At 39.9% G+C, this 26,783-nt stretch overlaps 1 protein-coding gene across 1 annotated transcript in view; it reads left to right on the top strand.

Moving 5' to 3' along the window:
- LGR5 (leucine rich repeat containing G protein-coupled receptor 5) overlaps nt 1-14,406 on the top strand; it is a 96,289-nt gene extending 81,883 nt beyond the window's left edge. Inside the window, exons 12-18 of the mRNA XM_050897227.1 lie at nt 2,010-2,075; nt 2,288-2,359; nt 3,253-3,324; nt 5,252-5,377; nt 10,226-10,371; nt 11,377-11,460; nt 13,271-14,406. Coding sequence (XP_050753184.1) covers nt 2,010-2,075; nt 2,288-2,359; nt 3,253-3,324; nt 5,252-5,377; nt 10,226-10,371; nt 11,377-11,460; nt 13,271-14,361 — 1,657 coding nt within the window. The 3' untranslated portion in view covers nt 14,362-14,406. The remainder of the gene's footprint in view (nt 1-2,009; nt 2,076-2,287; nt 2,360-3,252; nt 3,325-5,251; nt 5,378-10,225; nt 10,372-11,376; nt 11,461-13,270) is intronic.
- Nucleotides 14,407-26,783: the final 12,377 nt, after the last annotated feature.

Below are 26,783 nucleotides of genomic sequence, written 5' to 3'. Positions count from 1 at the left end.
TTGCAAATTCCCATTTTTTATTTTTGAGTATCACCCTGTATTATTAGATCTGATATTTAAAAGGGTGGGGAACCAATTTAACAGCAATTTCATGTACTCAGAGTTGCTCTTTCCCCATTCCCATCAGATTGGAACAAGCCTGCCAAGCCCACATTTAGGTTTGCACATTAGTTTTGCTTGTGCCATGAAGTATAACAGTGCGCTGAACCCCACAAGTTACTTGGAGACTGCTTGAAGGGGCTTCGTGGCTCAGATACGTGCACAAACACAACAAGTGCAAACACTGCTTTGAAAGACAATTTGTGCATCCTACCTAGCCACCAATACTTCCAAATGTAGATTAATGTACATGGACGTTTCCTGGGTGTCTGCGCACCTGCAGTAAAGGTGTATGTGAGAACACGGTCCCAGCAGTCCTCGAGAGACTACCCTTAGCACAGTTGGGTATGCACCTCAACGCAGGAACCAAAACCACTTGCCCTCTGCTGGTGCCAAGAGCCTCATGTATTAACGAAGTAGCAAAAAATCCTTAAAAATGAACAAGTACAATATTTCCTGGAGCTCTAATAGAAACCGAGGGGAGAAGGGTTTCGGTTTTGGTTTTGGTTTTTTTTCCGTGTATGAAGAGGGAGTGTCAGTATGGACAAAATTCAAGCTGATAACATACTTTTAAGGAGACCTAAGTCACAAATCTGTGCATGACAGAATAGCCACAGTCCACCAGACATACCAAACATCTTTTACCTTGGCCTAAAAGCCTCCAGCTCACTTGAATTCTCCTCTGTCACATCTGTTTTGGACCACAGAGTACCTATGAAAAATAAAAAAACAGAGGCCATAATCTTCCCTGTTGTAACAAAAAATATACATATATTGATGGTAGCCTTTGTGCATAGTAAAAGCAGAGTAGAATACCTTAAAAACACACACGGTCATTACTTGCACCACTTCCACATATCAAATACGGAATAGTCTAAATGCCCCTGTTGGAATAGTAACAGTGGAAATAAAATTTTACCAAGGAAGTAAATGGGTGGAGATGAACCGGTTTTAAAGAATTTGACACAGGAGTGAAAAGAGATTACTGTTTTACATGATAATATTGGATAACTCTGGAAAAGGACATTTGTCGTAATTATAGGCATAAGCTTTTTTTCTATATTCTTTTCACTAGCAAATTTTCCATTCAGTTTTCCCTGAGCAACATGTATATATAGGATGAGACTGTTGGGGGCGGGGGGGAGGGGGTGGGTGTTTGGTTCCTTCTTTTTTTTTCCCTCCAATTTCTGCAAATTGCCTGGGCTTGGTTTTGATTAGTTATATTATACTATAAATCAGTCCAGATGTTTCAGTTATTCTGTAATTTGTTGAGTTTTGGCTCAAGTCTTTTTAAGTTTTTTTTCCCCCATGTAGTAATTGATTTCAAAGTTAGTTCCAATATTTTTTTTAACCATTTCCCTCAGTTATAAGATATAACAGTCCAAGGATCAGAGGCAATAGTGCTTAATTAAAAGTGTAGAATGGAAAGCTGATTACAGTCCATTGTGATTATTACCAGAAAAATACAGGATCTTCTCTGAAAAAATAGGAGTATATATATTTAGTAGATTATTTTAAATTGTTTAAATATTTGTCAGAATTTAAACACGATGAATATGAAGTCTGTGATGTAAATCCAATATTCCCTATGAGCAGATGGCCAATATCATATCTGTAAAACACTCAGCAGAAGTCTACACTTCAGGCAGGAAATCTTCAGACAATGCAAGGAATTTGCAAACATAGGATATGGAGTTAATACATCTTGCCTTCTCCCCTCCTCTCTCCTCCTCAGTTAGAAATCAAAATCTGACAGATGAGAGATGATAAGTGAGTTCGCACATTTCAATTCTTCTGTGAGTGTGGATAAAAACAAGTTATTTTAAATTGAGCATGAAGGTAGACAATGAAAGATCTTTTTCTTTTAACGTTACTTTGATGTTAATCTTTTCTTTTCTTGTGTATTACAGGGATCTGTCTTATAACCTGCTGGAAGATTTACCCTGTTTTACTGCGTGTAAAAAACTCCAAAAAATGTAAGCGTCAAACTACCCTAAAAAGCCTAAAAAGAAGCATCTGTATACAAATGTGTTTGAGCATCATTAACTTGGTTATTGCTGACCGATTTGACATATGCCAAATACATACCCTTACACTATATTGAAGTGGATCATAAACACAATCTAAAACACCCTGAAGTGTCCTCCAAGTACCTTTGAAACTGAGGAGATTCTTATTGCTGTTTCAGTGACTTGCATCACAATGAAATCAGTGAAATCAAAGCAGACACGTTTCGGCAGCTGGCTGCTCTTCGGTCTCTGTGAGTACAGCCCTAACAGCCATTCACTCAGGTTCTGAAAAACGTGGGGTATATACTGTCTGCTTGCTATATGCCCCAAAACGTCCTTGTTTCTGTTTTTCTTCACTTTGATCTTTCACCCATTAGGTCATAACTGTGAAAGGAGAACAAACATTGTGAAGTTTAGCATCTGCAGCAATGAATTCAAAGATGTAAACTTGTAGCTATAAAAGCTATTACTTCTAAATGTTTATGATGGAGGTGGAGAGAGATACTGAGCCAGAGCTGGTATCTGTTGGCAGGTTCACATAATAATCAGCTCTGGGGAGCATGAAATCTTTTTATAGAGAACAGTGTCTTAAGAAATAGAGTCCAGACATGTGCAGGTTCCTAGTTTTCACACAGACGCATGTGCTAGCAGAGTAATTTTGTCAAGAAATTACTCACGGTTGTAAGTTTTTGCAGGATCAAACCCATAATTTTTTTTAAGAGTTGCTTTCAGTCTTTTTGATTTTTCAGAGGCGGTGAAGATTGAGATTAGGAAGTTAAGCCTATTGACAATGGATTTGCTGTTCGTAGTCATGTCATGAGGACCTCTTAGAAGTAGTCCATATACCCCACCCTTCTTTCTGCCACCTTAGGAAACTGTGACGCAGACTGAAGAAAACTGCCTTAGACTGTAGAAGGCAATAAGACTTTTTAAGAAAGTTGTCAGTTTAATAACTAACACCATTAACTGACTAAAATAATTTGAAAATGGAAAAAAGATTTTGCACTGTAAGATATGCAGAAGCTTATTGAAAATATTTGCATGTAATTAATACCTTTTTTATATTTAGGCCTCCTAATCAAGTGTATGAAAACTTCCATATTCACTCAGTGGGTATGTAATTTTCCACTCACTTTTCTTGTAGGGATTTAGCTTGGAACAAAATTAAAATTATTCACCCCAATGCCTTCTCCTCTTTACCATCTCTGATCAAACTGTAAGTATTTGTATATCTTTTACATTCAAATTTTCACATTTTCCTTGCAAGAGCATACAAAGATTTAATAACTTGGTGCCCCAGCAGAAATTGACGCTTTCTCCATTCTAATCTTCTGGTCTGTTGAATCCATATCTAAATGCCTGCTTTCTTGTACTTCACCAATTCCCATAGGTATTATGGCAAAGCTGCATATAACGCTGTGTAATCAGAGTGATTTGGAGTCCATGAAGAATATCAGTGCATCTGCCTTTCTTCATTCAATTTGTTAGCAGTTTAGTCTCTTGTAGCAGTGGGGAATATTTCCTGTTAGTTGTGTTTCAGGGACTAACAATTGGATTAAAAATTAAAGAAACATTTTCCAGTACGCATCTTTATTTCATCGTTCCTCATTTGATGGAATAGGTTTTCTTCTTTAGTAAGTTCAGTCAGAGTAGTTAGTGGTCAAAACATCAGCAGCCAATTTTGCAGGCCTTGTTCACAAGCACTTCTCAGTCCTTACTAACATTTTCCTACTTCCCACTGTCATTGTAATGCCTCTTTAAGGTGAATCCCTGAGGCACTGCGTGTATGGGGAAGACAAGAAAAAAAATTCCTCTGGAGTCATCCTTCTGCATGGTTGTCACAAAGATACACTGCTGGGCATTTGCTCACAGATAATCCAGTAGCTGCTGGGAAACGTAAATTTGGAAAAGGGTATTCATTTCTGTTGATGTGCAAAGACTCCCCTCTGAGTGGTGCACTGAAAAATGTCCATAAAGACAATATTGTCTATGACATCCCTTTTGGGGCCCTCCTCAGAACTTTCCTACTTCGTGAGGTGAGCAATAAATTGTAGCTTTGGTCAATAGCATAGAACAGTCAGAGAAGGTTAAAGAAAAAAGCCCTTTAACACACACACAGTAACACAGTGTACCAGTGTTTCCTGAAATGCTTGTCTCTAACCCTGGTCTGACTGAAGTCAGTGGTCATTTGTACCATTGCAGTAGGGCCAGAATTTCACCTTTGGTATTTAATTATGTTGTGAGCAAGAGGACACACACTAAACCAGATAGGTAGAAGACCAGTCCATCGACATACCTTATTTTATGTCTAGCCCTTAGATTTCAGTAGATAGTCCAAGAGACAGGAAATTTGCTCTTCAGCCTTGGGCATAAAAGCATTTCAGCAGCATCAGACTCCCCTTCTTCCTCCTTCTTGACTGTTGACGATCTTAAGTATTGCAGTGTAGATAATTGTGAAGAGGACTGAAAAGGTTCTTAGAATGAATGGAAGAGAGAGGGAGAAATAGAGAACAGAATACCTCTGGACTTCCCCTCTTTGTTTACTTTACCATATCTTCCTTGATCACTGTCACTTTTTCATTCACCTGTTTTACTTTCCCCAAGTTATGTATCCGTGTTCATCTGTGCTGTCTTCTCTCATCTCCTCAGACAAACCTCAGCACAGAACTGTCACCTTCATCTGCTCCAGCCCAGACCCATCCTACCCTGAAACACACATTTTCCCCGTACACCTGACCTGCTCCCTGTGGAGCTTTCAGGGCAGCTGTGCCCTCTAGTATCCCACTGAATCTTTTAAACTGTGGGAAGCTGTTCTGGTAATGGCTCCCTTTAATTCAAACAATCTAATGACCAGATTTTAAATTCATTTGCTAGTCTCAAAACTGGCACTATGAATGTTTGGAGTCAAAATTTGGCAACAAACTTGGCTAACTGCTAGATATTAGTGTTAGCTTTCTGCTAGACACATAGGTGCATACTCCTGAGTGGTACTGCAGCTTTGCTCTGCTGACTGGGGCCTCTGTTTAACGTAGTCATTTTTGATTGAGTTAGAAAAGTCTAACCTGTTTTTCCAACGTGACACTTCTAGTGCTGAAGAAAAAAAATGAAAACCCGTAAGCTGATTTTTATTTGCTGTTATGCAGGGATGTGTCATCCAACCTTTTGTCCTCTTTTCCTGTGACGGGGCTACATGGTTTAACTCATTTAAAATTAACAGGAAATCATGCCCTACAAAGTTTGATATCATCTGAAAATTTTCCAGAACTCAAGTGAGTATATCATTAAAACTAATAAGCCACATTTGTGTTCATGTGCAATGGAAGGTGTGTCAGTGTGTAACGCATGTTACTTCGTATTGTCAGTCTTTGATCAGTGCTATTAAAACTAAAGCAAATATGATAAAAATGATAGACTTCTTTTATCATGCTCACTTTTAACTGAAGAAACTATGAAGGGTTTTGAAATATTAACCCCAGTACTTGCTTAATACGAGCCACATCTGCTTCCTGGTGGTATGTTTCAAAAGCTGTTAAAACAATATTGCTAGCAGCTTAGTGATATGTCCTTCTTCTACTGGATTGTGCTTACAGAACTTCCATTATGTTTAATGAGAACACAGCAAATATCAAGGGAAGAATATACTCCTGAAGTTCCAAAATATTTGACCTCTTTTGTTTGAACATGTTTTTTCTGTAATCTTTTGATTAAGATTCAGGTAATACTTTGCCATTATTACTAAAACATTTTGATGCTAGTAATTTTCTGCTGGATGCTCTGTGATACAGGAAGGAAATGTTCTCTAGAGATCATTTGCAGCTCTGCCAGTCACTGGATGACCATAGAGAAATCACAGTAAAGAGAGTTTTGCCTCTGACTTCAGGGTATTTGGGAGTGTCCCCTAACTCTCGCTTGATTTTTATATTTTAATTAGAGGATGCCAAGAGCAACATGTATTTTTTCCATGTTTTACTGTAAAAGGTTTGATATCATAAAATTTGAAACAATTAAACAGTGTGCACATAGTTACAGAATCACAGAATGGTTGAGGTTGGAAGGGACCTCTGGAGGTCATCTTGTCCAACCTCCCCTGCTCAAGCAGGGTCACGTGGAGCTGGTTGCCCAGGATGGTGTCCAGACAACTTTGGAATATCTCCAAGGATAGAGACTCCATCTTATGTCTTCACTAGATTTGCCTTTTACACTGGAAAAGTCCCATGAGTCTTAGCAGGCAGACAACTCAAGGAGACGTTACTACTAATGAAAAGGACTGGAGTGTTTGGAGTTATCAATAAGGGAGTCATGAGTAGAAGTGTGGAGCTGATTAAACCTCTGCATACAGCACTGGAGGGATCCACACTAGAACAATTCTATGATGACATGTTAATATAAACTGAGAGAAGAGCTGCAAAAAATGGTTCCAAGGTTAGGAAACAATGCCTTAAAATCTTAATAAACCCAATATTTGTACTTTGTCACAGAGGAGATTGGGCAGTGACTTCATCACAGTCTATGAAACTACTTTATAACATAAACATTCGAAGTACTAGAGGCCTTACGCCTCTCTTACACTAGAGACCTTGAGATGGGTCTCAGAGGTCAAGAAGCAAGTACCATATGAAATCATGAATGGTTGAGGCTGAGCTTCTGCCATAGTTTTTCTTCTCTCACTGACTTTGCCAACATGTTGAGGCAGGTGACAATTCTAAAATACCTGAAGGTTCTTTAAAAGAATGTAACACAAGAAAATGGATTACTCCAACCTAGCAAATATATAGTGATGTATATACCATGGCCTAGAGGCATAAGAGGTGCTGTAGTAGTCCTAGAATAATCTACTATTCAACTGAATTATGTACAACTAAGATTTTTTAGTTCTTTTGTCAAAATTGTACTTTATATGATTTTTCCACCAGTAAAATTACGTACATTGCTCATGTGCAACGACAGTGTATTTAGTCTGGCTAAGTAGTTAACAAGGATGTGTCAGGCAATAGCTTAAGTCTTAAAAAAAGGTATAAAAAGTATGATTAATATATCTAGAGTTAATTAACATCTGTAAGAACAAGTTATATCCAGTCAGGAGAGAATGGGGTAAAATCCTGACCTGGAGTCTGCAGGACTTTTACCATAAATCAAAATGAGGCCAGGACTTCACACAGGATCACTGCACAGACAATGCATGAAGCACCAAACTTGAACAGAGATCTAAAACAAAATGAAATTTCACCCTTTGTAATTGTTGGAACTAGACACTGGTTACAACATTAAAGACAAATTCCTGTATAAAAGCTTCCTGCTCATCTAAATGGGTCATTGCTGTTCAATACACAGACACATCAAAGAGCTGAGCATCCTCTGCCCCACCTTCAGCAATGGCACGAGAACGCTCTACAGAGCTCAGCCCAGCCTGTTATGGCAAGCTTTGAGGAAGTAAAGTCAGGCTGCCAGCCACTCCTTCCTTCTTTATCTGATGCTTTGATTCAGCGCTGTAAAGAACTCAGTGATTTGCTCCATTCGTCATAACTGTGCCTTTCCGTTCACCATCAACCACACACCTTTGTGAGGTGGAAAACGACCTTGTGTTCTCTGCTGCTTAATCTAAAAACAGAAAAAAGAGGCATTCCTTGCTGCAGGAAAAAAATTATCAAGGATACAGATATCATCAGTAAGATAAGCAGTATATAAAAATAAATTCAGCCAATGTTTCTAAAAGAGTTTAATTTGACAAAGTCCAAATCTAATCACCCACATCAAATAAGCACCAGCCATAAAAAGGACTGCTTCCAGCACTGTATGGCTGAGAGTTGCTTCCTTTTTTTTGTTTTTTTGTTAAATGTAGCTTTTGCAAGAAAGAAATTCCTCTGTCACCAAGAAGAGCTGATACTAATTTCTCTCCATTGCAAAGTATGTTTCGTCCTCTCTGTTCTGGGTCCCAGTCATTCTGTGCAGTTACGCTTTGCACACAGATTCAGAAACATTTGCCAATTTGAGGCCTGTATGTACAGCCTACTAACCCAGGGGAAAAAAACCCAAAACTGTTCAGATTTAAGAAAGGATGCTAGAAAGACCTACAGAGAGGATAAGAAATGGGAGTCTTGGTCTTTAAAGATAATTTAAAAGCAGTGGGGTTTTTTGGCATCGAAGTAGTGGACCCGTAGAATGTGAGAGGTCCACATTTCCAGTGTATGACAGGCCAGCAGGCTGGTAGAAGTGCAACAGCATCTGGAAATCTGTCATTATTAAACACAGAGAGCTGTTTGAATAACCAGAGAATACATTTCTGTTAGTTCCTTGAGCCTGAAATATCCACTAGCTGTTCGTTTCCCCAGCTGTCTCAATGTCTTCCAAAAGGTCTGAAGCCACAAGTTGCAGTGATCACCTTGCAGAACTGTCAGTGTTTCTTTTGATAAGTTTTTGTTGTTGTTGTTTGTGGGGATTTTTTTCAGAAAAGGGACATTTCTAGTTAGGGATTGGGATTGTTTTTAGCCCGAGTGACTAGCTATGGGTTAGTCTAGTAATCTATGGATTTAATAATAGTTTATTTAAGAAGGGCTTCTGAGAAATGTGTTCAAAAATGTTTAATCAAGATAATCTTATTTTAAAAGATGGCATGCACAGAAATGAGTTAGAAATTAAATATTTAAATCTGCTGGCATGAGGTTGCTTGATAGTTAGATCTTGGTTATCTTGAACTTTTATTGGAGTACCTTAAAAATACCTTATGTAGCTTTTTGGTTTGGGTACAAGGGTACAGATTATTGTTACTAATTCCCAACAGAAATGTAAGTATATAGAATCTAAATGCCCCCAAATGCACTAATTTAAAAATCACTCTGGAGCTTAGGGTTCCATTTGTTCCTCTTCGTACCAAGCTTTTGGCTAGCGCACAAGTTTAAGTCCTGTTGGCACTGGGCCTGATTCAGACTGATTTCTTTGCAGATTTCCCAGGTTAGAGGTTGCTTGGAACGCTCATTATGTTAATTTACATGATTAACCTGTTGAAAGTAATCTGATAGGAGGATCTAGTTCTATTTTATTCCTTTTAAGTTAAGTCAGAATAACTTCTAATCACCTCTTTATCTTTGAATTTTTTGGTTTATTGGGCTTTTGGAATTAAGGTGAGTTGTTAGGGTTTAGTATGTACTATTGGTGAACTGTGCAAATTAAATACCTCCGCGTTCAAAGCATAAAATATATCTAAGGAATAGAAGAAGTAGTCTACAGAACTTGAATGTATGTAGTTCTTCCATGCTACCCCAGAATTTGCACATGCCCAAAGGAATTAAATTCAAAACATACTGGAAATGAGCAATTTTCTGACAAAAGAAACCCTCAAAATCATTGAAACTCACTGACCTATACTCAGTTATGTGTTAGGAATACCAATGATCTTAAAAGAGTTAGTTAGGAATGAGCACCCAGTGTCCTGCAATGACTGTGCTCATTTCTAAGACAATTAATAAAGTAAAACCTTTTCCTCAGTGACATCTGTTTTCGTACACAGTGCCTTTCTGATTCATTCACCTTTTGGTTTAGAACACTGCTTTCTTGATCTGTGCACAAAAGACAATCTCCTTTTTGCCATCTTAATGTGAAAAGAGTTGGATGTGGAAAGAGGTGGATAAAGTTTGAATTCCAAAAGATCTCATTCTCCCAAAACTGGAGAAATTCCATATGGGAAGTGATGTTTTGATTTTGCCTGCAGTTGTGATCTTTGGATCTGCTTTTTTAAAAGAAACCATTAACAAAGTAACATGGAGAAACTGTTGAGTTACACTGTAAAATCATTCAAAATCATAAAATAGAAATACAGCTCTAAGAGTAACATTCAGCGGCAAGGCACATATCTCCCACTTTCGTATCTCCTATGAAAATGCGTAAGTAAATTTCATTGTGCCTTCACTAAAATCAGCCTAGAAATCATCTGCATTTCTGATGTTGAATTTTATTTGTGAGTCCTCATTTTGTATTATCATGACTGATTTTTACCCATAGATATTTTTACTTTCAGTCATGGTTATTTAAACAAGTTCCTTTGTGCTAACAGTAGAGGAGCAGTACAATCCAGTAACTGGTGCTAAACCAGTATTGTGGCATGCTTCCTTATTCTTCTACAGGGTCATGGAAATGCCTTATGCTTATCAGTGCTGTGCCTTTGGAGCTTGTGAGAGCCACTACAAAATCTCCAGCCAATGGAACAAAGATGAGAATAGCAGCATTGACGATCTTCACAGGAAGGATGCTGGATTGTTACAAATTCAAGGTAATCGTCATCTTTCGGCTTTTAAATCTACCTGAAGGCTGTGAGCAGCCTGTGATGTTAAACAAATCCAATAGTCTCTTACAGTCACAGAGGCAGCCTCTCCCTCTCTCTTGCCTGATAATATGTTATTCAAGCATTCCTATGCTTAGCAAACTCATTTTTTCAGAGTTCAAAAATCTCACTCGCTCATCTTTCCGTCCAAATAATAACTATAATAATGTGGGAAGTGAAATCTTCCCTTTATGTGAGAGTCAGGGAAGTAGTGCTAGTATGTAATCCCATACAGGAGCAGGCCAGCAAAGAACTACTTTCTTGCCAGCCTTGGAAGTAGCAACGCATCCTTGGCTCTCCTGCTGTCCACATGCTTCAGGATGAGTCACAGAGCTTATGTGGCTACTTTGGCATAGCTGCCGGTATTTTTTCCCGGCACTTCCTGGAGAGTGCATCTGCTCTCCAGGACAGAAGACTACTGTATTTTTCTTCCCCTTCAGCACAAGGTGTGTTACTTGACCAGGTACCTGTTACCTGTTATGTAGGTGCACACATACATGTTATACCATCCTGCTGCTTTCTGTGCTATCTCCGCTCCTGCAAACCAGTAAGTCTCAGAGTTCAGGGCTAGCCCCAGCAAGAATAGAGCCAAGAATACGTGGTAGAGCGATGACATAAGAAACACAGAAAAACTTGGGTTAATTCTTAATAGCCTGGCACAACAGCAGAATTCATATTTTAAACTCCTTCCTAGGCAGTCGTCACACTGCAAATTGGGTAACAGAGAATGTACATGTAAGTGATTATTTTCAGAGAAGTGATGGTGCCAACTTTTTAAATAATCCTGAGTACAGTAATTCAAAACCAAGTAGGCATACGTCTGCTTCTGCTCAGAGTTTGGCAGGCAGAGGGACAAGACCAGGCCTTAAATACCACAGACATTTTTGCAATTTGTACTCAAAGGAGTTTTCCTGAAAATTGCAGTATCAAATCTGGGTATTTTCTCCCCCACAGATGAGCGTGACTTTGAAGATTTTTTTCTTGACTTTGAAGAAGATTTGAAAGCTCATCATTCAGTGCAATGCTCACCTTCTCCAGGTACGAAACTGCCAGACAGATAGGAATCCAAGCACAGTATTACCAGATATTCTAGATGCAGAACTCTGAATCTGATACTAGGACAGTAACATGATGTTTTGCAATAATTTGGTGAGATTAATACAAATACATTACACAATAATATAAATTTTTGCATTGAAGTCCAGAAAACTATTCGGCTACTAAACTCATCTATGAGCGTAACAAAAGTTTTACCCAGTCCTCAAGCAGATCCTCAGCCTGGGCCCCTTTTCACAGGAATTGATCCCCTTATCAAGGGAATGAGAGAGCAAAGACTCTGTTCTACCAAGACACAGATGATAAAGGGGAACAGAATCTTTTGAAAAGCTAAAGTAATTCTTCTGAACCTCACTGAGTTATTCTACACTTGAGCTTCTTGAACAACACACAGTTTAATTTAATGTCTAGGAAATACCAAACACTACTGTATTGATGTACACAGTCCATCACAAAGGGCCCCCAGCACTGTCATTTTCTTTATAGAATAGTGCATCCCTGGCTTCGCAGTGTGGCAGAAAGGAAAAAGAAATACATTGATTGAATTGCAAAGCTACAGGCCACCAATTCCACTGAAAGTTTCCTTTAAGGCAGGGAAAGGAACATGTCTCTGGAAGGTCGCTTCTAGCTTTAACAGCTGTGGTCATAAGTTTTGCTTGCTTGATTCAGCAAACATTTTCCCTAGCCATTCTTTCATTGTGAAACATGAACAAAAAACCCCAAGTGACAACTAGTACTTCAACATTCATTCCGAGCCAAGATTCTTGTTTGTAACAGCAAATAATAATAAATTTTTAAAAGTTATGTAAAGAGGAATAGAAAAGGCAGGAAGCAAAGAATTTAGAACCATTTGACCATCACATATTCTCCTATGGCCTAAATATAACTACTGAGATCACCAAAATGTCGCTGTCTTCAAGGTAAGTTATCACCAGACTCAAGGAAATTTAGCTTCCGTGCTGATCTTTCAAATGGTATCTTAGAAAAACTTGCAAACTGACACAATAGATGCTTATGCCTACTTGATGGCAACAGCTGTAGTCATATGGAGCGCATCTCAGCTGCGGGGTTTGTGTCTTCATGGAGAAGCACAGACCACTGTGAAGGACTTGCTTTGAGAGAGCATAGCTGGCTTGTACCAAGATAAATAATGTTTCTCAGATTGTAGAGCATTCAGCTTCAACTGCACAGCATATGCACCTCAATTCGATGAGAATACACAGCAGGCTTCAATCATAATGACCTGACTTCAGCCACAGGTCATCAGAAGCCCCTCCAAAAAGGCAGCACTTCCAAATGCAAAGACAGCCTCAATTTTCTTGGACTGTGTGACATCACGTTATAAGGTAGCCAAAGTGCATCTGTCCATATCCATTACATCACACTTCACCAGGACTCATTAGCATCCTGTCCTAGTTTAGTGAGAGGTATCTTTTTCAGCTTTTTTCACACACTGACAAACATCACAGCATTTCTTGAAACTACAGACTGGACATTCGCATTGCACTTGTACTGCTAGGCACAAAAAGAAACCCATAGACTATTTGGGTTGAGGGACAAAGGCTCATGTGCACCAGTAATCCAACATGCAATGTGCATTTAGCAGCATGTTATCAAGGTCTCAGATTACTCCAAAGGAAGAGCAAATTTCCAGCTCCCCTTTTGGACTGAAATTCACTGCTTGGCTGTGCTGAGAACCTGCAAAAAGCATGAAATTTAATGTCTTAGAAAGTACAAAATTATTTTTTAGTTTACATGGGTTTCCCTTGCCCTTTTTATTTTGTCATTTCAGGTCCCTTCAAACCATGTGACCATCTGTTTGGTAGCTGGCTGATCAGAATTGGAGTGTGGACCATAGTGGGTTTGACCTTTATTTGCAATGCACTGGTGTCTGCTACAGTGTTCAGATCTCCATTGTATATGTCCTCCATAAAACTTTTGATTGGTTTAATAGCTATTGTAAATGCCTTGATGGGTCTGGCCAGCGGAGTACTGGCTAGCGTGGATGCCTCAACTTTTGGTAGCTTTGCTCAGTACGGAGCATGGTGGGAAAGTGGAACTGGTTGCCAAATAACTGGCCTTCTCTCTATATTTGCTTCAGAGGCTTCCATTTTCCTCCTTACCCTAGCTGCACTTGAGCGTGCATTCTCTGTAAAGCACGCTACAAAGTTTGAAACAAAATCCTCCATTGCTAGTGTAAAAATTGCCATTTTCTTTTGCTTTATGGTGGCACTAATCATTGCAGTGATACCACTCCTCACTGGGAGTGAGTATGGGGTTTCTCCGCTTTGTTTACCACTACCATTTGGAGAACCCACTGCTATGGGCTACATGGTAGCACTGGTATTGCTGAACTCCCTTTGTTTTCTGGTAATGACTATTGCTTATACAAAGCTCTACTGTAGTTTAGAGAAGGGAGAACTAGACAACATTTGGGATTGCTCTATGGTCAAACATATAGCCTTGCTACTTTTTACTAATTGCATTCTTTATTGCCCTGTGGCCTTCTTATCTTTTTCCTCCTTACTAAACCTCACTTTTATCAGCCCAGAAGTGATTAAGTCAATACTGCTAGTGATTGTCCCACTGCCTGCATGTCTAAACCCACTCCTTTATATACTTTTCAATCCACACTTTAAGGAGGACTTGGGAAGTCTGCGAAAGCAAACTTTGTTATGGAGGAGATCAAAACATGCTAGTCTGATCTCTGTGAATTCAGAAGACATAGAAAAACAATCTTGTGACTCAACACAAGCATTGGTAACCTTCACAAGTGCCAGCATATCATATGATATGCCTACCAGCAATTCACTAATGCCATCATCTTATCAGATGACAGAAAGCTGCAATCTTTCATCAGTCGCATTTGTTCCATGTCGCTAGTTTCAGTGGCAGTACAGAAAATATCTATGTTTACAAAATTTTTAATCCCGAAAGTAAGTATGGATGTGTGCATACAAGCTAGGGAGTGCCTCTGAATTACTGTTACACACATCAGAAAGCAGACAATGACAAAACTTGCAGCAGGCTGAAAATCTAATACTTGAGCCTTCTCAGCCTGCTTCCGAAATGCTGGGATGAAGAGAGAAACTGAAAGCTGCTGCAGTTCGTGCAGTTGTATCAGCTGCTCTCTTTTAAAGTAGCACTACTCAGAAAGGGCATCAGTTGGTCAAGAGCAAAAATAGCACGTTAAATTGGTAAGCTTTTTTTTCAAAGCATCACCTGATACAGTTTGTTTTCAGAGGTTGGAGTTTTTTTTCCTGTTTATTGTAATTTGGTTTTAATAATAGCTTTTCAGTGCCATGATTGTTTTTATAAGCATCTGTGTATGGCCCTCATTCAGCAAGGTATCTAAAAGGAAGAGTAGTCCTGTTCAAGTCCTAAAGGTTCCTGCAGAATAGACTTTGATGAAGTTCCATGTTTGATAAAGCTGATTTAATAGTTTAACTGGCATTGAGTTTGGTTTTTAGAAGTCATCTGACTTGACAAAGCATTTTTAATTGTCAGCTAAACCTACAAAATTAACATGGTGTGGAAGAAGTTAATCAAGATCCTGTTAAGCGCTTAAAATGTAATTGTAAATGGCAAGCCATTGTCACATGGATATTTTTCTAGTGAGGTTCTGCACAGTTTGGTCCTGAATTGCTACCATGCCAGTAGAATTACTCTCAGAATTACTGCTGATGAAATTGGAAGATGACTCATAGAATTTGAGGGTGGAAAATACTACATAGAAAGTCATCAATACAAAAAGACTGGCATGCTGAGGGCAACTAAAGGACACAAAAGGCACTCACATAGAAACATTCATTTAAGGTAATTTGTCTAGGAACAAAAACTGTAGTCCTACTCATGGCATAATCTCTATCCTGTGAAACAGTCATTCTAGAAAGTTTCTAGTTCATGGTCACTAGTCAGTTGAAGATTTAGAGGCCATTGTGTCCTTCTACCTAAGGATAACCAATATCCTTAGCCAAGGCAATATCAAGTAGGAGTGAAGAGGTTGTGTGATCTGTGTTCGTAGCGCTGATGCGAGCACTACTGGGATATTTCAAACAGTTCTTGCATTCACATGCTGTAAAGAACATTGTGAAATTGAAAAGGATATGAATATCATAAATTTAAAGCAGCTTAAGAAAGAAGTGATTTGATCGCAGTTTATAAGCAGCTGCTTCTGGGAAACAAGTTTGAGAGCGGAGGACTACTCATGCAAGAGGAGAAGCATCTGGTAAGATCAACTAGAAGTTGACATTAAGGATATGCAGCATAGAAATAAAGGTGCAAATTGTTGACAGTGATGGTCATTAGCTAGTGGAACTATCTGTTCACAAAAAATCTCTAAATTCAAATTGGATATATTGCCAAAAAAGGTATTGGAGCAGCTATTGGAATTCAGGGACTTCTGATGGCTTTAGTTTAGGAAAAGGTTAGATTAGATTAACACGGAGTTCCTCTCTGGCTTTAAATCTGTTGATACTTTGCTGAATCAAGGCATGTATGTTTACACATGAGAAGCATCCCAGTTAGAGAGAATAGACTTGAGGTCTTTGCCAAGGCTACTGTTAAAATATCTCAGATAACAGAGCCACCTTTGCTTCCCTAGAATATCAGTCTTTGACCTTGGCCAAGCCATCAGGGGATATTCCAGTATTCTTTTCTCAGAGCTGGCACCTTTTGCTCGAGTGAGCTGATCATTTAAGACACGAAAATGCACAAATTTACTTTTTTTTGTTGTTTAAAATAGCTCCCTGAGGAGTAACATTTAATAGCCCAGTACTCACTGCTCAGTTAATGGCCACTCAACCTCCAGGTGAATGAGACTAATTTTTTAACATTACCAAGGTTAGGCTAGCCCAGTAATTAAGGTAATCAGTTACAGATGATCTCTGTTGTTCATCTATTACTGTATATAAAACTTTCTGGGACTCAAAGGACGGATTTTCACAATGAAGAATTTGTTGCCAACAATGGATATGCCTTGATTTTCTTGTCCATTCACACTGGCATATTTTTAGTTTTGCAGTTACAGATGGCATCAGTTGACTTTGGCTGACATGTTCATCCTTCAGGAAAAAAAAATGAACTGATGCCGAAATTATGTATGCTAAAGTCAGCTGAGTACTTATCTTAATCCTTTATCTCCTGTGGCTTTTGAAGCAGTGCAGCATACAGCTGGAGAACGATGCCTGAAACCGCTTTGGATTAAACAGAGGATCAGTCAACCATTGCACAATACCTATTACCGTGTTTACTTAGCTTTAATTTAACTGGGGTCCATCTGTGCCGCACTGCTTAATGTCAGTGAAATTCCTTTCAGCTCGCTATATTTAAGAAGTTTGTAAAGTGCTTTGAGAAGCAAATTAATGTTATAATTCTAAAGACTAGTGAAAGAAAGCTTCTTTTATCAGAACTTTTTTAGCTTGCAGAAAGTCCTAAAGGCTTTGTGTCTTATTTTTATAAGCATGTTTGAAATATTTTGATCAGATATTTTAAACTTGAAATTGTTAAAATTCATTTAATAGATTTTTAAAGTAAAATGTGTAAATATAGAACTGTATTTATTATTACAGTGAAATGCAACCGCAGTAAAGGACGTGAGATTAAGCCCTGTACAGTTTCATATTGATATTTGCTATATTTTCTGCTCATATATATTACTAAATTCATTATCTGTAAATAATATAATGTAAATGTGTAGTGATTGTAAATAGGTGACATGCTTTCTTTTCTATCAGTGTTCCAAACATATGTAAGTTGTAATAAAATGTGACTACACAGTAAAGAGCATTTAATCAGGACCTAACACCTCACAAAATGGCATGCATCCTCAATTAATCCTTCCCAAGTTATTGTAATACTTACATTAACCTCCCTAGATGTCCAAAATTCTTGATGAAGTATAAATTACAGATTGCATGCTCTCATTAGGTGCCCAGGGAGCAAAAAAAAAAAAGAAGAATGTTTAATTTCAACACAGACTAAGTCTTTTACCAAAACTTCACTCACAGGCCCTTATGAACAGATCCTGCTCCCCGTGCACGCTGTCCGTATCTCAGTGACGACCTCTCACAATTGCCACGTGCGAGACTGGCACCTCCGACCGTGTGACAAGGGCGTGCATCAGGTCAGGCGATGAACGTGCATGAGTTACCAGCAGGCTTCAGACCATACTGCACCACATGAGAGATGAGGTTCTGCTGCGCTAGGCTGCTGCTTCCAGTGAGACAGCAAATTCTCCCACATGCTTCCTTATTTCCTCTCCAATCCCTTATTTGGCAGACGAAGCGGGTCAGGGGATTACCAAACAGCTGGCAACGTTCATCTGATACACGGCAGAGAGGCAGTAGCACCATCACGTATGAAATGCATAGGATGCAGATGCTAAGGGCAAATGAAAGGCGGGGCTTAGAACATGGGACTTGGCAAGAGTCAGGTTGCTCAGGCTCCACTAGAAGTTACAGCTCAGCTGAATTAAAGACAGGCAGCAGCTATGCACGGTCATGTCATCATCCAGGCACCAAGGAAGGGTGAGACAGTGGATGCATTCCTGTTAGGAGGGACTGCAGCACAGGACAGTTACATGGGCTTGGTTTTTCAGAGATTGTGATTGTAGGTCATTTCTGTGAAGTACCTGAAAGAAAGAGGTAAAATACCAATGAAGTAAAAACTCTGAGAAAGCAATTGTTTAGTCAGGAATTCACTCCCTATGGTAAGTAACAAATTACAAAGGTTAAGAAAAAGAAAGTAAAATGATCCTAGATGTAAATTGGTTTTAGCAGGGAGTGTGCAGGTTCTCAGCGTACATAAGGAGGCTAGAGTGGATGGGGTCATTTCAGCCAGAAGGGCCAGTGGAGAAAAAGTAATTTTGGTGGGTGAGTTTCAGAATAGTCTTATTGAGGTGGGACAGAACCAACAGTGAATGGGGATGAGAAAGCCATTAATTATCTTTAGGAGGAAAAAACCAGAAGCATGTCAAAGATAGCATATGGGGGTGCATAAGCCAGGGAGGCGAGAGGGCTTCAAGAGACAGGATGCAAACAGGGGCAGAGTTTTACGGGATATTAAGAAGGGTGGTGGAGTTTTGTGAGGGCTGAAGAGCTCAAAGTGGATACAAAAGGATGGAAGTAGTGTGATGGCTGAGGAGATTGAAATGGTAAGAAAACAGGCAGTGAAGATGCTTTCACGTGCGCTTATTTGCACCAGACAGTGTAAGCAATATTAGAGCTGGGGGCCATAAGGGAGAAGAGTGAAATTGTGTTATTTGAGGAGGGAAATACTACGGCTTGAACATAGAAGGGAAAGAGAATAACTACAAAGGAAGAATGGGCTGGTTAGTGAAAGCCTCAGCGCAGAAGGGAAAAAGAGACATCAAGGTTATACATTTTGGTACATGGAAGAAAGATTTTTATTAATTTATGTACCAAATAGTGAGCAGTAGCACCTGTGGTCACAACTTTGGTGTTCTGGGCAATGTACTATCACACATAAGTACAGGTGACCTCTCCCTTAAAGCACTCATGCCACAGACAGGTAGTGTTATCTGCAATAACAGCTGAAGGAGAGTTTACTGCAGGCTCATGCGATGAGTTATTTACGTAGAGCAGACAGCATGCCACCTGCTCACTACTCTGGCACACTAGATACATTACTGAGTTTTATCTGGGAACTCAGTCCTCAGGGAAGTTGCAGGTACGAATGGCCAAGGAAAAAGAGCCAGTCAGAGATACAAGTGAAAGCCATAAAGAAGATGGGATCACCTGCAAGAAAAATGGATGGGGATAAAGGCCAAGCCTTAGCAGACACCAGCAGAGAAGCAGAGAATGATGCTGCAGGAGAAATGCTGCATCAGCTGGGCATGCGGCTTCAGACCTCGTTCCCAAAACGGAGGAGAACAGCCCTGGGTAATCTGGTGGTCATACTTGATCTCGAATTGAGACCAACCACTTGCACAGTCCTTGCTGTTGCTGCTGCTCCATGTTTGGTTTCTGCCTTAGTGGCCTGCATATACTAGACAGAAAGAAAGCTGCTGCCGCACAAAGTATCAAACTATCTCCTATCCATATCGTCTGTAATAGGAGTTTCAGCTTTACAGTATCGGGCACCATTTTTTTCCTCTGACTGTTGTATGAAACACTGGAACAATAATCTCATAATCAGACATTTCTCTCTCATCAGTTTAGGTTGCTGTATGAAAGTTAAGGTCTTGCTGAAAACCTCCTTACTCAACCACATAAGAAAGGCTCAAATAATTAAAAATGTTTGTAGCAAAATTAATGCTCTTCCTTCAGGAAAGCACTGGAAGACAAGGAAGTGGAGACAGAAGAGTAAGAACATGAATACAAGACAGCTAACAATAAAAGACCAGAACTAGGATCACAGCAGCAGCAACAGTGTTAGAAAAGCGTTTCCAGATCCATGAGGCACAGTAATTGTGCAGATGCTCAGGTGCTGCGGGAGAACACAGCTCAAACTTCAGCAGAGGTGCACTGCTTCCACCAGCAAAGGATGGACCAGCATCTCAACCAGCCACAATAAGCACCTCATGTTCTCTTTCAACAACATGTGCCAACCAAGGGACAAATCTGTCATTCTGCAACAATGTTATTGTAAAAAATAATGTAGGTATTATTGTATATTATCTAAACTAATCCTAGGAAAATAATTCAAATCTTTATCTGTCTTTGCTTGAACAGAGTCCCAGCTACATGAGATTAGAAATTTTAAAGAAAAATGCAAATTTACCCATGCTAATAAATAAAGTAGAAGGAATTCCATGTGTTACACCTAACACTTGCAAGCATACTGGAAAGAAAAGGCAGTATCAACATTAAGAACATCTTGTTCACATAATGAGAATCACAGACTTGTGCTCCAGGGACTCTGGAGACATAGGAAATATGAGTATGTTCCCTCCATAAAACAATTTGTTGTGGCATTGTCAAAATTATCTAAGGATCCGATCTCAGTCATCGGAAAAAACAAACATTAAGAGTATTCCTCTTGAGAGCTGGCCCACAGCCAGGATTTCTAAAAAACTCAGTCACAGACAAAGAATCCACTCAAAATCCCTATTTAATCTTTTCACAGGTGGCATCATTTTCCACTTGTCAAGCAAAAAATATGCTTCATTAACAAGGGAAAAAACTGTCCATCTGTGAATCTAAAGACTTCCACTAAGTATTATGCAGCATGTACCAAGAGTCTTCTCCAACTGGCCTTGAAAGTCTCAGGACTCCAAAACTAATACTTGAAGGAAGTTTCAAACATCTCCTTTTTCGTCTGGTGTCATTCTTGATATGTAATCACTGTTTTGACAGGTGTCTGCAGTTATTAATTTGGTTTCATGCATAACAACAGCTTCTCAGGACTATCTGTAGATGTCACTGCAGTTATTATCAGCATTTCCAGTGTATGAACTGACCTTTTCCTGGAGGAAGGAGCTCTCCTGGCCTTCTAAGAAAAAAGTAATTGGGAAGATTGTTCTACTAGAAACAGAGGTTTCGTCTCCTGTAGGAAGAACCACAGCCTTCTGTGAAATCCTCCTAGGCCTCTTTTCTGCTTAACTGTGAAAATGAACTCCAGAAAGTTTTGTGTGGCCAGGAAATGAATTCTAGGATATGAAATCAGTCTTAAGTCTGCAACGTTAACAAATGCCTCAGCACTTCTCTCCCTGAACTTCGTCATCAGTCAGCAAACAAAAGAGGAGCCAAGATCATTGTTTCAGGGAAGTACATAGAAGAGATGATTGATGAGAATGTGTCTAAACCATGGCAAACTAGCCAAGTGGAAGAGCCAGCCATCAGCATCTTAATTCGTGAAGCGGGAAAATAGTTCCCTGACTTAATTGAATGCCCTACTGTGAATGCAAAGTATGAGGCGTTTTGCTCTACTTGATATATACTTGTCCCAGTATACAGACAATCCTCCATATTGTTGGATTTTCCCGTGGGGTTTGGGGTTTTTTTTTGTAGGTTTGGGCAACTGGTGATATTCTGGAGTTCGTGAGATTTCAGCATATTCCTTAATACTAACGTGTAACTGCATACAAATTTTATACACAGATTTCTCTGAGCTGACTATTCCTCAAGGAAAGTGGCCATTGCTTGCCACTAGGGTAGCCATAGTTCTACACATTTGTTCTTTTGTTGGGTGATGACATGGTATATTTGATACTTGTTAAATTCAGTGTGATAGATGAGCAAGGTGGAAAGCCCATTTGTAGAACTGAATGAGACAGAAAGCCGTTTCCTTAAAAATGGGGTTTATATACTTACCTCAAGTTTCACCTACAGCTGCTTGAAAATTGTAGGAAGCTTGAAGAAAACAATAAAACATCAAATTTTCCACTGGACTTGTATCCGTTTTGCAAAAAAATTTAACACCAGCCCACATCTATCTCCAGTCTGTGGAATATAGAGAGGCTTGAAATGCTCCAGCTGCCAGAATGGTCATCGCCTATGTTCACACTTGAAGATCTAAAATCCATCATACTAGGTCCTACCTCAAAATACAAGACAATACAGCAAGTGACCTACCCTGCCAGAAAGCATCTCAGTTCACAACTTTCAGGAACAGTCTTGAATCCAGCAATTTTCATTCTGACCCAATTTGCTAACAATATTTTAAAAGGCAAAAACAGGACTATGTTCATGAGTGTCCATTTAATGTCATTCAACTTCAGTATGAATTTCTTAAGGCCAGGGCCTAGTTCTCCCCACCTTGGGCAGGGTTTAGGCACTTCGTTTACAGTGTAGTCTAACTCCAGCAACAACTGAAGTCAATCAGAGTTTCCTGTTGGAGAACAGGAATCCCCATATGCCTGTGCAGAAACTCCCGTTCATATTTTAAAATGCCCCGATATGGTGAAATACCTTGACTGTGTAAGCCCAGTGAGGAGGGGACATCCTCAGAGAGCAAGGATACCTTTTTGGCTCTATCCCATTCGTTTACTGCACACTCCAAAATGCTGTCGCCTTGAAGGCGGCTGTGGACAATTTCTCTGTTCAGCCACAGATTCACCCAAACGCTCCCTTACCTTCTTGTTCGTACAAAACCTGCTTCTCTGGGTGATGCTGGTACTTGCTCACTGCCATCTCTACCTGCTTCTCTGTCCCACTCCTCTCATGCTTCTGGCTAAGTAATACCCAAGATGTGCCTCTGGCACATCAGTTTAGATTCCAGAAAGCTTTGCAGTTTTGGGGACATGCGCTCTTGCTTGCATTTATCCCGGTGAAGGGGACTCTTTATCACCTCCTAGTTTCAAGTGGCTTTCTTCCCAAACTACAGAATAACGATATGAATTACTAGAGCTGTTGATGGTATAGGCTATAAGTCTTGCTGTCCTGCGCACATGGAAACAGTACCGTCATCAAGTCAGAATAGGCTGATGCAGAGGCAGTGACAGGAATTACCCAATCATACATTGCACTAATATACAACAACTGCAGTCACAGGCCAGTCAATTGAAATTTTTTCACCTGCTTTTGTGGGCAAGTTTGCCACAAAACTTGCAAAACTACCTGCAAAGCCAGTCTAAAACCATTTCAGGGAGCCATGTACTCTGAGGAGATGAAGACCTTTTTCATTCCGTATTCATTTTAAGAATTTTAATTTTGCCTATGCACAGCATGACAACTATTTAACTACGTCTCTCTGCCACCCTGTTTTTGAAGAATAAGGTGTAAAATCAGTTATAACGTCTTAAATTTTCTCATTCTTCTAGCAAAGACCATTACAGCTGCGAAAACCATCAATAGGAAAATGAAGTGAGCAAGTAGGGGTCTGCATGGATGCACAGCACAGGGCCAAATCTCACACAAACATGGAGTCCCCTGCACGGGTTAAACACCCCCCATCTTGAAATAATCTGCAAACTGCATGACTAGAGAAAGCAAAGAATCAATCTACAGGGAGGGGTCGTGGAGCACAATGGTGGTAAACTGATCCTAACTGGCTGGTTAAAAGTGTTATTTGGGAAATAACTCCAGTATGCAAAACTGATTGAAAGGAAGACAGGTTATCAGGACCAGGGCCTAACTCACATAATAGGGTAACTGCAACTAACACATCATTTCTATCCTTTGTGAGGAGTTATTTCTCTCTTATTGGAGGAGTACACTAGGAAAGAGAGCCATCCAATGCCTACGTTGTGAAATCAAGCACTTCAAAAGCAGAGGGAGTCAGATGACTCAGTTCTCACTGAGCTGATCTGGAAATAACAGCAGTCTTGAAGACCTTACCAAGGAACAAAGATCTGACACCAAAACTTCCTCAGCCGTGTGCTATGACCGGGCCCTTCTCTTGCTTACTTTAACCAGAGCATTTTCAGACAAAGACGTCGAGGGAACTATAACATCAGGCTGTGCAGATGTGGTATGAGGGGAATATCTGGAGGAAACCTCAGCAATGATGCCTATGCCAAAAAAGCAATGGTGCTTCCTGTTGAGGAGGAGAGCAAAGAGGTCTGCATTAAATTGATCCTACTCCCGAAAGGGCCAAGTGTGAATATGGGAGCAGATCTCAGGTATGTCACAGAAGTACATGGTTTATCTACCTGAAAATTGGCAGACTTGAGTGATGTAATACACAGCTTTATTCTCTAGGCATCTGTCCTCCATAACTACCATTTCCCAAAAGAAAAGAGTGGCCCTCCTAGCATGCCATTTTTTGATGTAGTGCATGGTAATTTCACTGCTCGTCATCACCTGGACACGTAAGCGTTCACTGTGAGATTTGTCAGCCTTGTATTTTGAACAGCCTGAAAGTCTAACATGGACACAAAGCTTGTGCTCCCCTGGAGACCCAGTCCTGCTCAACCTGGCCACTCAAGTGGGCTTCTCCATCCAGAGGGGTGTATCCTCTTCTGGAGGACGTAGGGAGCTAAAGACACCAAGCCCTGAGACATTGGGAGAGAGTATGTATCTAAGGGACAATGACATTCTTGCTGAGCTGAAATAAGGCAGTAAAGCACACAGGATGGAAGCATAGCTAGGAACACCTACAGCAGCGTTTGGCATGTGTTCAGTATCACGAAGACAAAGAGTCAATACGCTCTGTGAAAGAAAAATACCATGTCACTCTGGTAGTTGGCAGGGAGGTAAAGTCAGTACGGACTGGAAACTCTGTAAGATCACCATGGGCCAGAAAGGTTGTGCAATTACCTTAGAAAAATGGAGACTACACGTCAGAGAAATATTCTTTTGGAGTAGACCTCTTCAGAGAACATGCCCCGGCTCTGCAGCCCGAGCCCTTGTGTTGGAGGCTTTTGTCTGTGCATTGAGTGGTGCCAAAACATCTGCCCCACGAAATGGCACCTCTGGAACTGGATGCAGCCTCCGTGGCTTCCTGAACAAGCAGCTTTGCAACTGAAAGTCCTGAGCCCTCCTTGCTCTTGGCTTAAAAGTACTGCAAGTGGAGCACTTAACAGAAATTTGCCCATCTCTAAGACAGCAAACACAGAGGGGTTGTGTAGAGGTTGAGAGGGGGAATTTGGAAGAAACACAAGAAAAGATAACCTTTGAAGAAGCTGGAGCAAAAGCATTTAAAAAATCTCATCGTCACCAGGTGCCTCATTCCAAAAAGCAGCGAAGAGAAACTGAAATGGCAGTGGGCAAACTGCGTATGCACCCATGTGCTGGGCACAGGGGAGGACTGTACAGTACCTTTTATTGGTATTGCAAAAGGGGGAAGAAAGATCTCCAGTCTTAAAGACATGTATGTGCATTCACAGTATGAGACTATTTGTGGAGCATCAGTCAAAAAAAGAGGATAAAGATACTCGTGCAGAAACAAAGCATTTCCACGAAAAAAATCATTAAAACCACCTTATACAAGGGTCAGTAGAAAACAAACAAAACAATAATTCATTGTGTTTTACTGGGTTCATCCAGTGTTAAGTTTGGTGAACTGACAAGCTATTCAAAATTCAAATACTTTTTTTCTTCTATTCACTTCACTTAAAGAGGAATTGGTGATACTAACTTGTACAGAACTGAAATACAGGTCAAAGTAAATTACCAGTATTAATTACTTAGTTCTATCCCTGAGTACTGCTTTTCTACCTAAAAGAATTGATAGGCTTTCCCTTGAAAACCATTCTCTCTTCTTTTCCCATACTCTTTACGCTATTCTTTACACACCACTGCTGGTGTACGTAGGCCTTTCCATGTCTTTAAGCACTTCTTCCCTCCTTGGAGGGTTTTACAGCAGTAAGAAATCCATTTTGTGAGCCATCGGTGAACTGTTCTCAGTATCGATCTCTCTCTACTTTTATTATTATCTGTGTTGGGAGAGCACTTTGGAGCTTTGGTCATGGACTAGCATCCCACTGCTCTAAGCAGTGCATAAATACAAAAGGAAAAAGGCCGCTTGGAAGCTCTCAGAGCTAAACTCTGAATGCAAGTAAGCATGAAGAGAAAGGAAAAAAATGAGTAAGAAAGCCCCCAGGCCTTTCCAGTGTGGAATTCAGAGGCTTTGCAAGGACCTTCTGCACTTCAGTGGATTTCAGCAATATTTCCATACCAAATGTTCCTTTTTGCACAGTGGAACTTCTCACGTTTGTAGGCAATGAACTACAGCATCGTCCTAAAACCTGTTGCTTTATGGTAGAGTGAAGCATTTCTTGTCAAATCTGGGACCTCATAAATGATACATTAGGTCTGATTTTTTTTTTTTAAGAAGGTAAATAAGTGACAAACAATAAAGCCATTGTCCACTAAGTACCGTTCTTACACCAAGAGCTGTCACCATAATGACAGCAGCATCATAAAAGTGCTTTGATCTACGAAGGATCAAATATCTTTGTTTCCTATTAACATAACTTTCTTTCCCAATGGAGCACAGAGCATTTCTGATAATGGTACTCTATTAGGATAATTAGAAAAAGATTGTTCAGCTCTGTTTACCCCTTAGAGCTCCCTGGCAAATTTCTCCTTTCGTGTCATTCAGATTTTCTGCCCCAAATACCTCTGTCATAAGGAAAAAATTTAAAAGTTTCACATTTTATGGCTCAGAAGTTTAGGCTGCCAGTGTGATGTTAACCAGCAATTAAAAGATTCTGAAGAAGGACCCAGACTGAAAATTAAGCCATCACCTTTTAAAAAACTAATAATTTTTTTTTATGTGAGCAAGATTTTCGAAAACTACGTCATAGATCTTTTAAAAAGGTAGCAGGAATGTGCCCTGGGTTTATTTGCAAGCGAGGCATGAGAAAGCATTACAGGAAAAGCTTGCCCCAAGGGATTTGCGGGTGTAACGTGACCAGAAGCAGAATTCGTACGACAGATGACAGACGGAGGAAGACACTT

The sequence above is a fragment of the Gymnogyps californianus genome, chromosome 1 (genome assembly GCF_018139145.2).
Source record: "Gymnogyps californianus isolate 813 chromosome 1, ASM1813914v2, whole genome shotgun sequence".
Taxonomy (NCBI): domain Eukaryota; kingdom Metazoa; phylum Chordata; class Aves; order Accipitriformes; family Cathartidae; genus Gymnogyps; species Gymnogyps californianus.
Note: the sequence above shows the minus strand (reverse complement) of the source record. Positions and strands in the feature narration are given on the sequence as shown.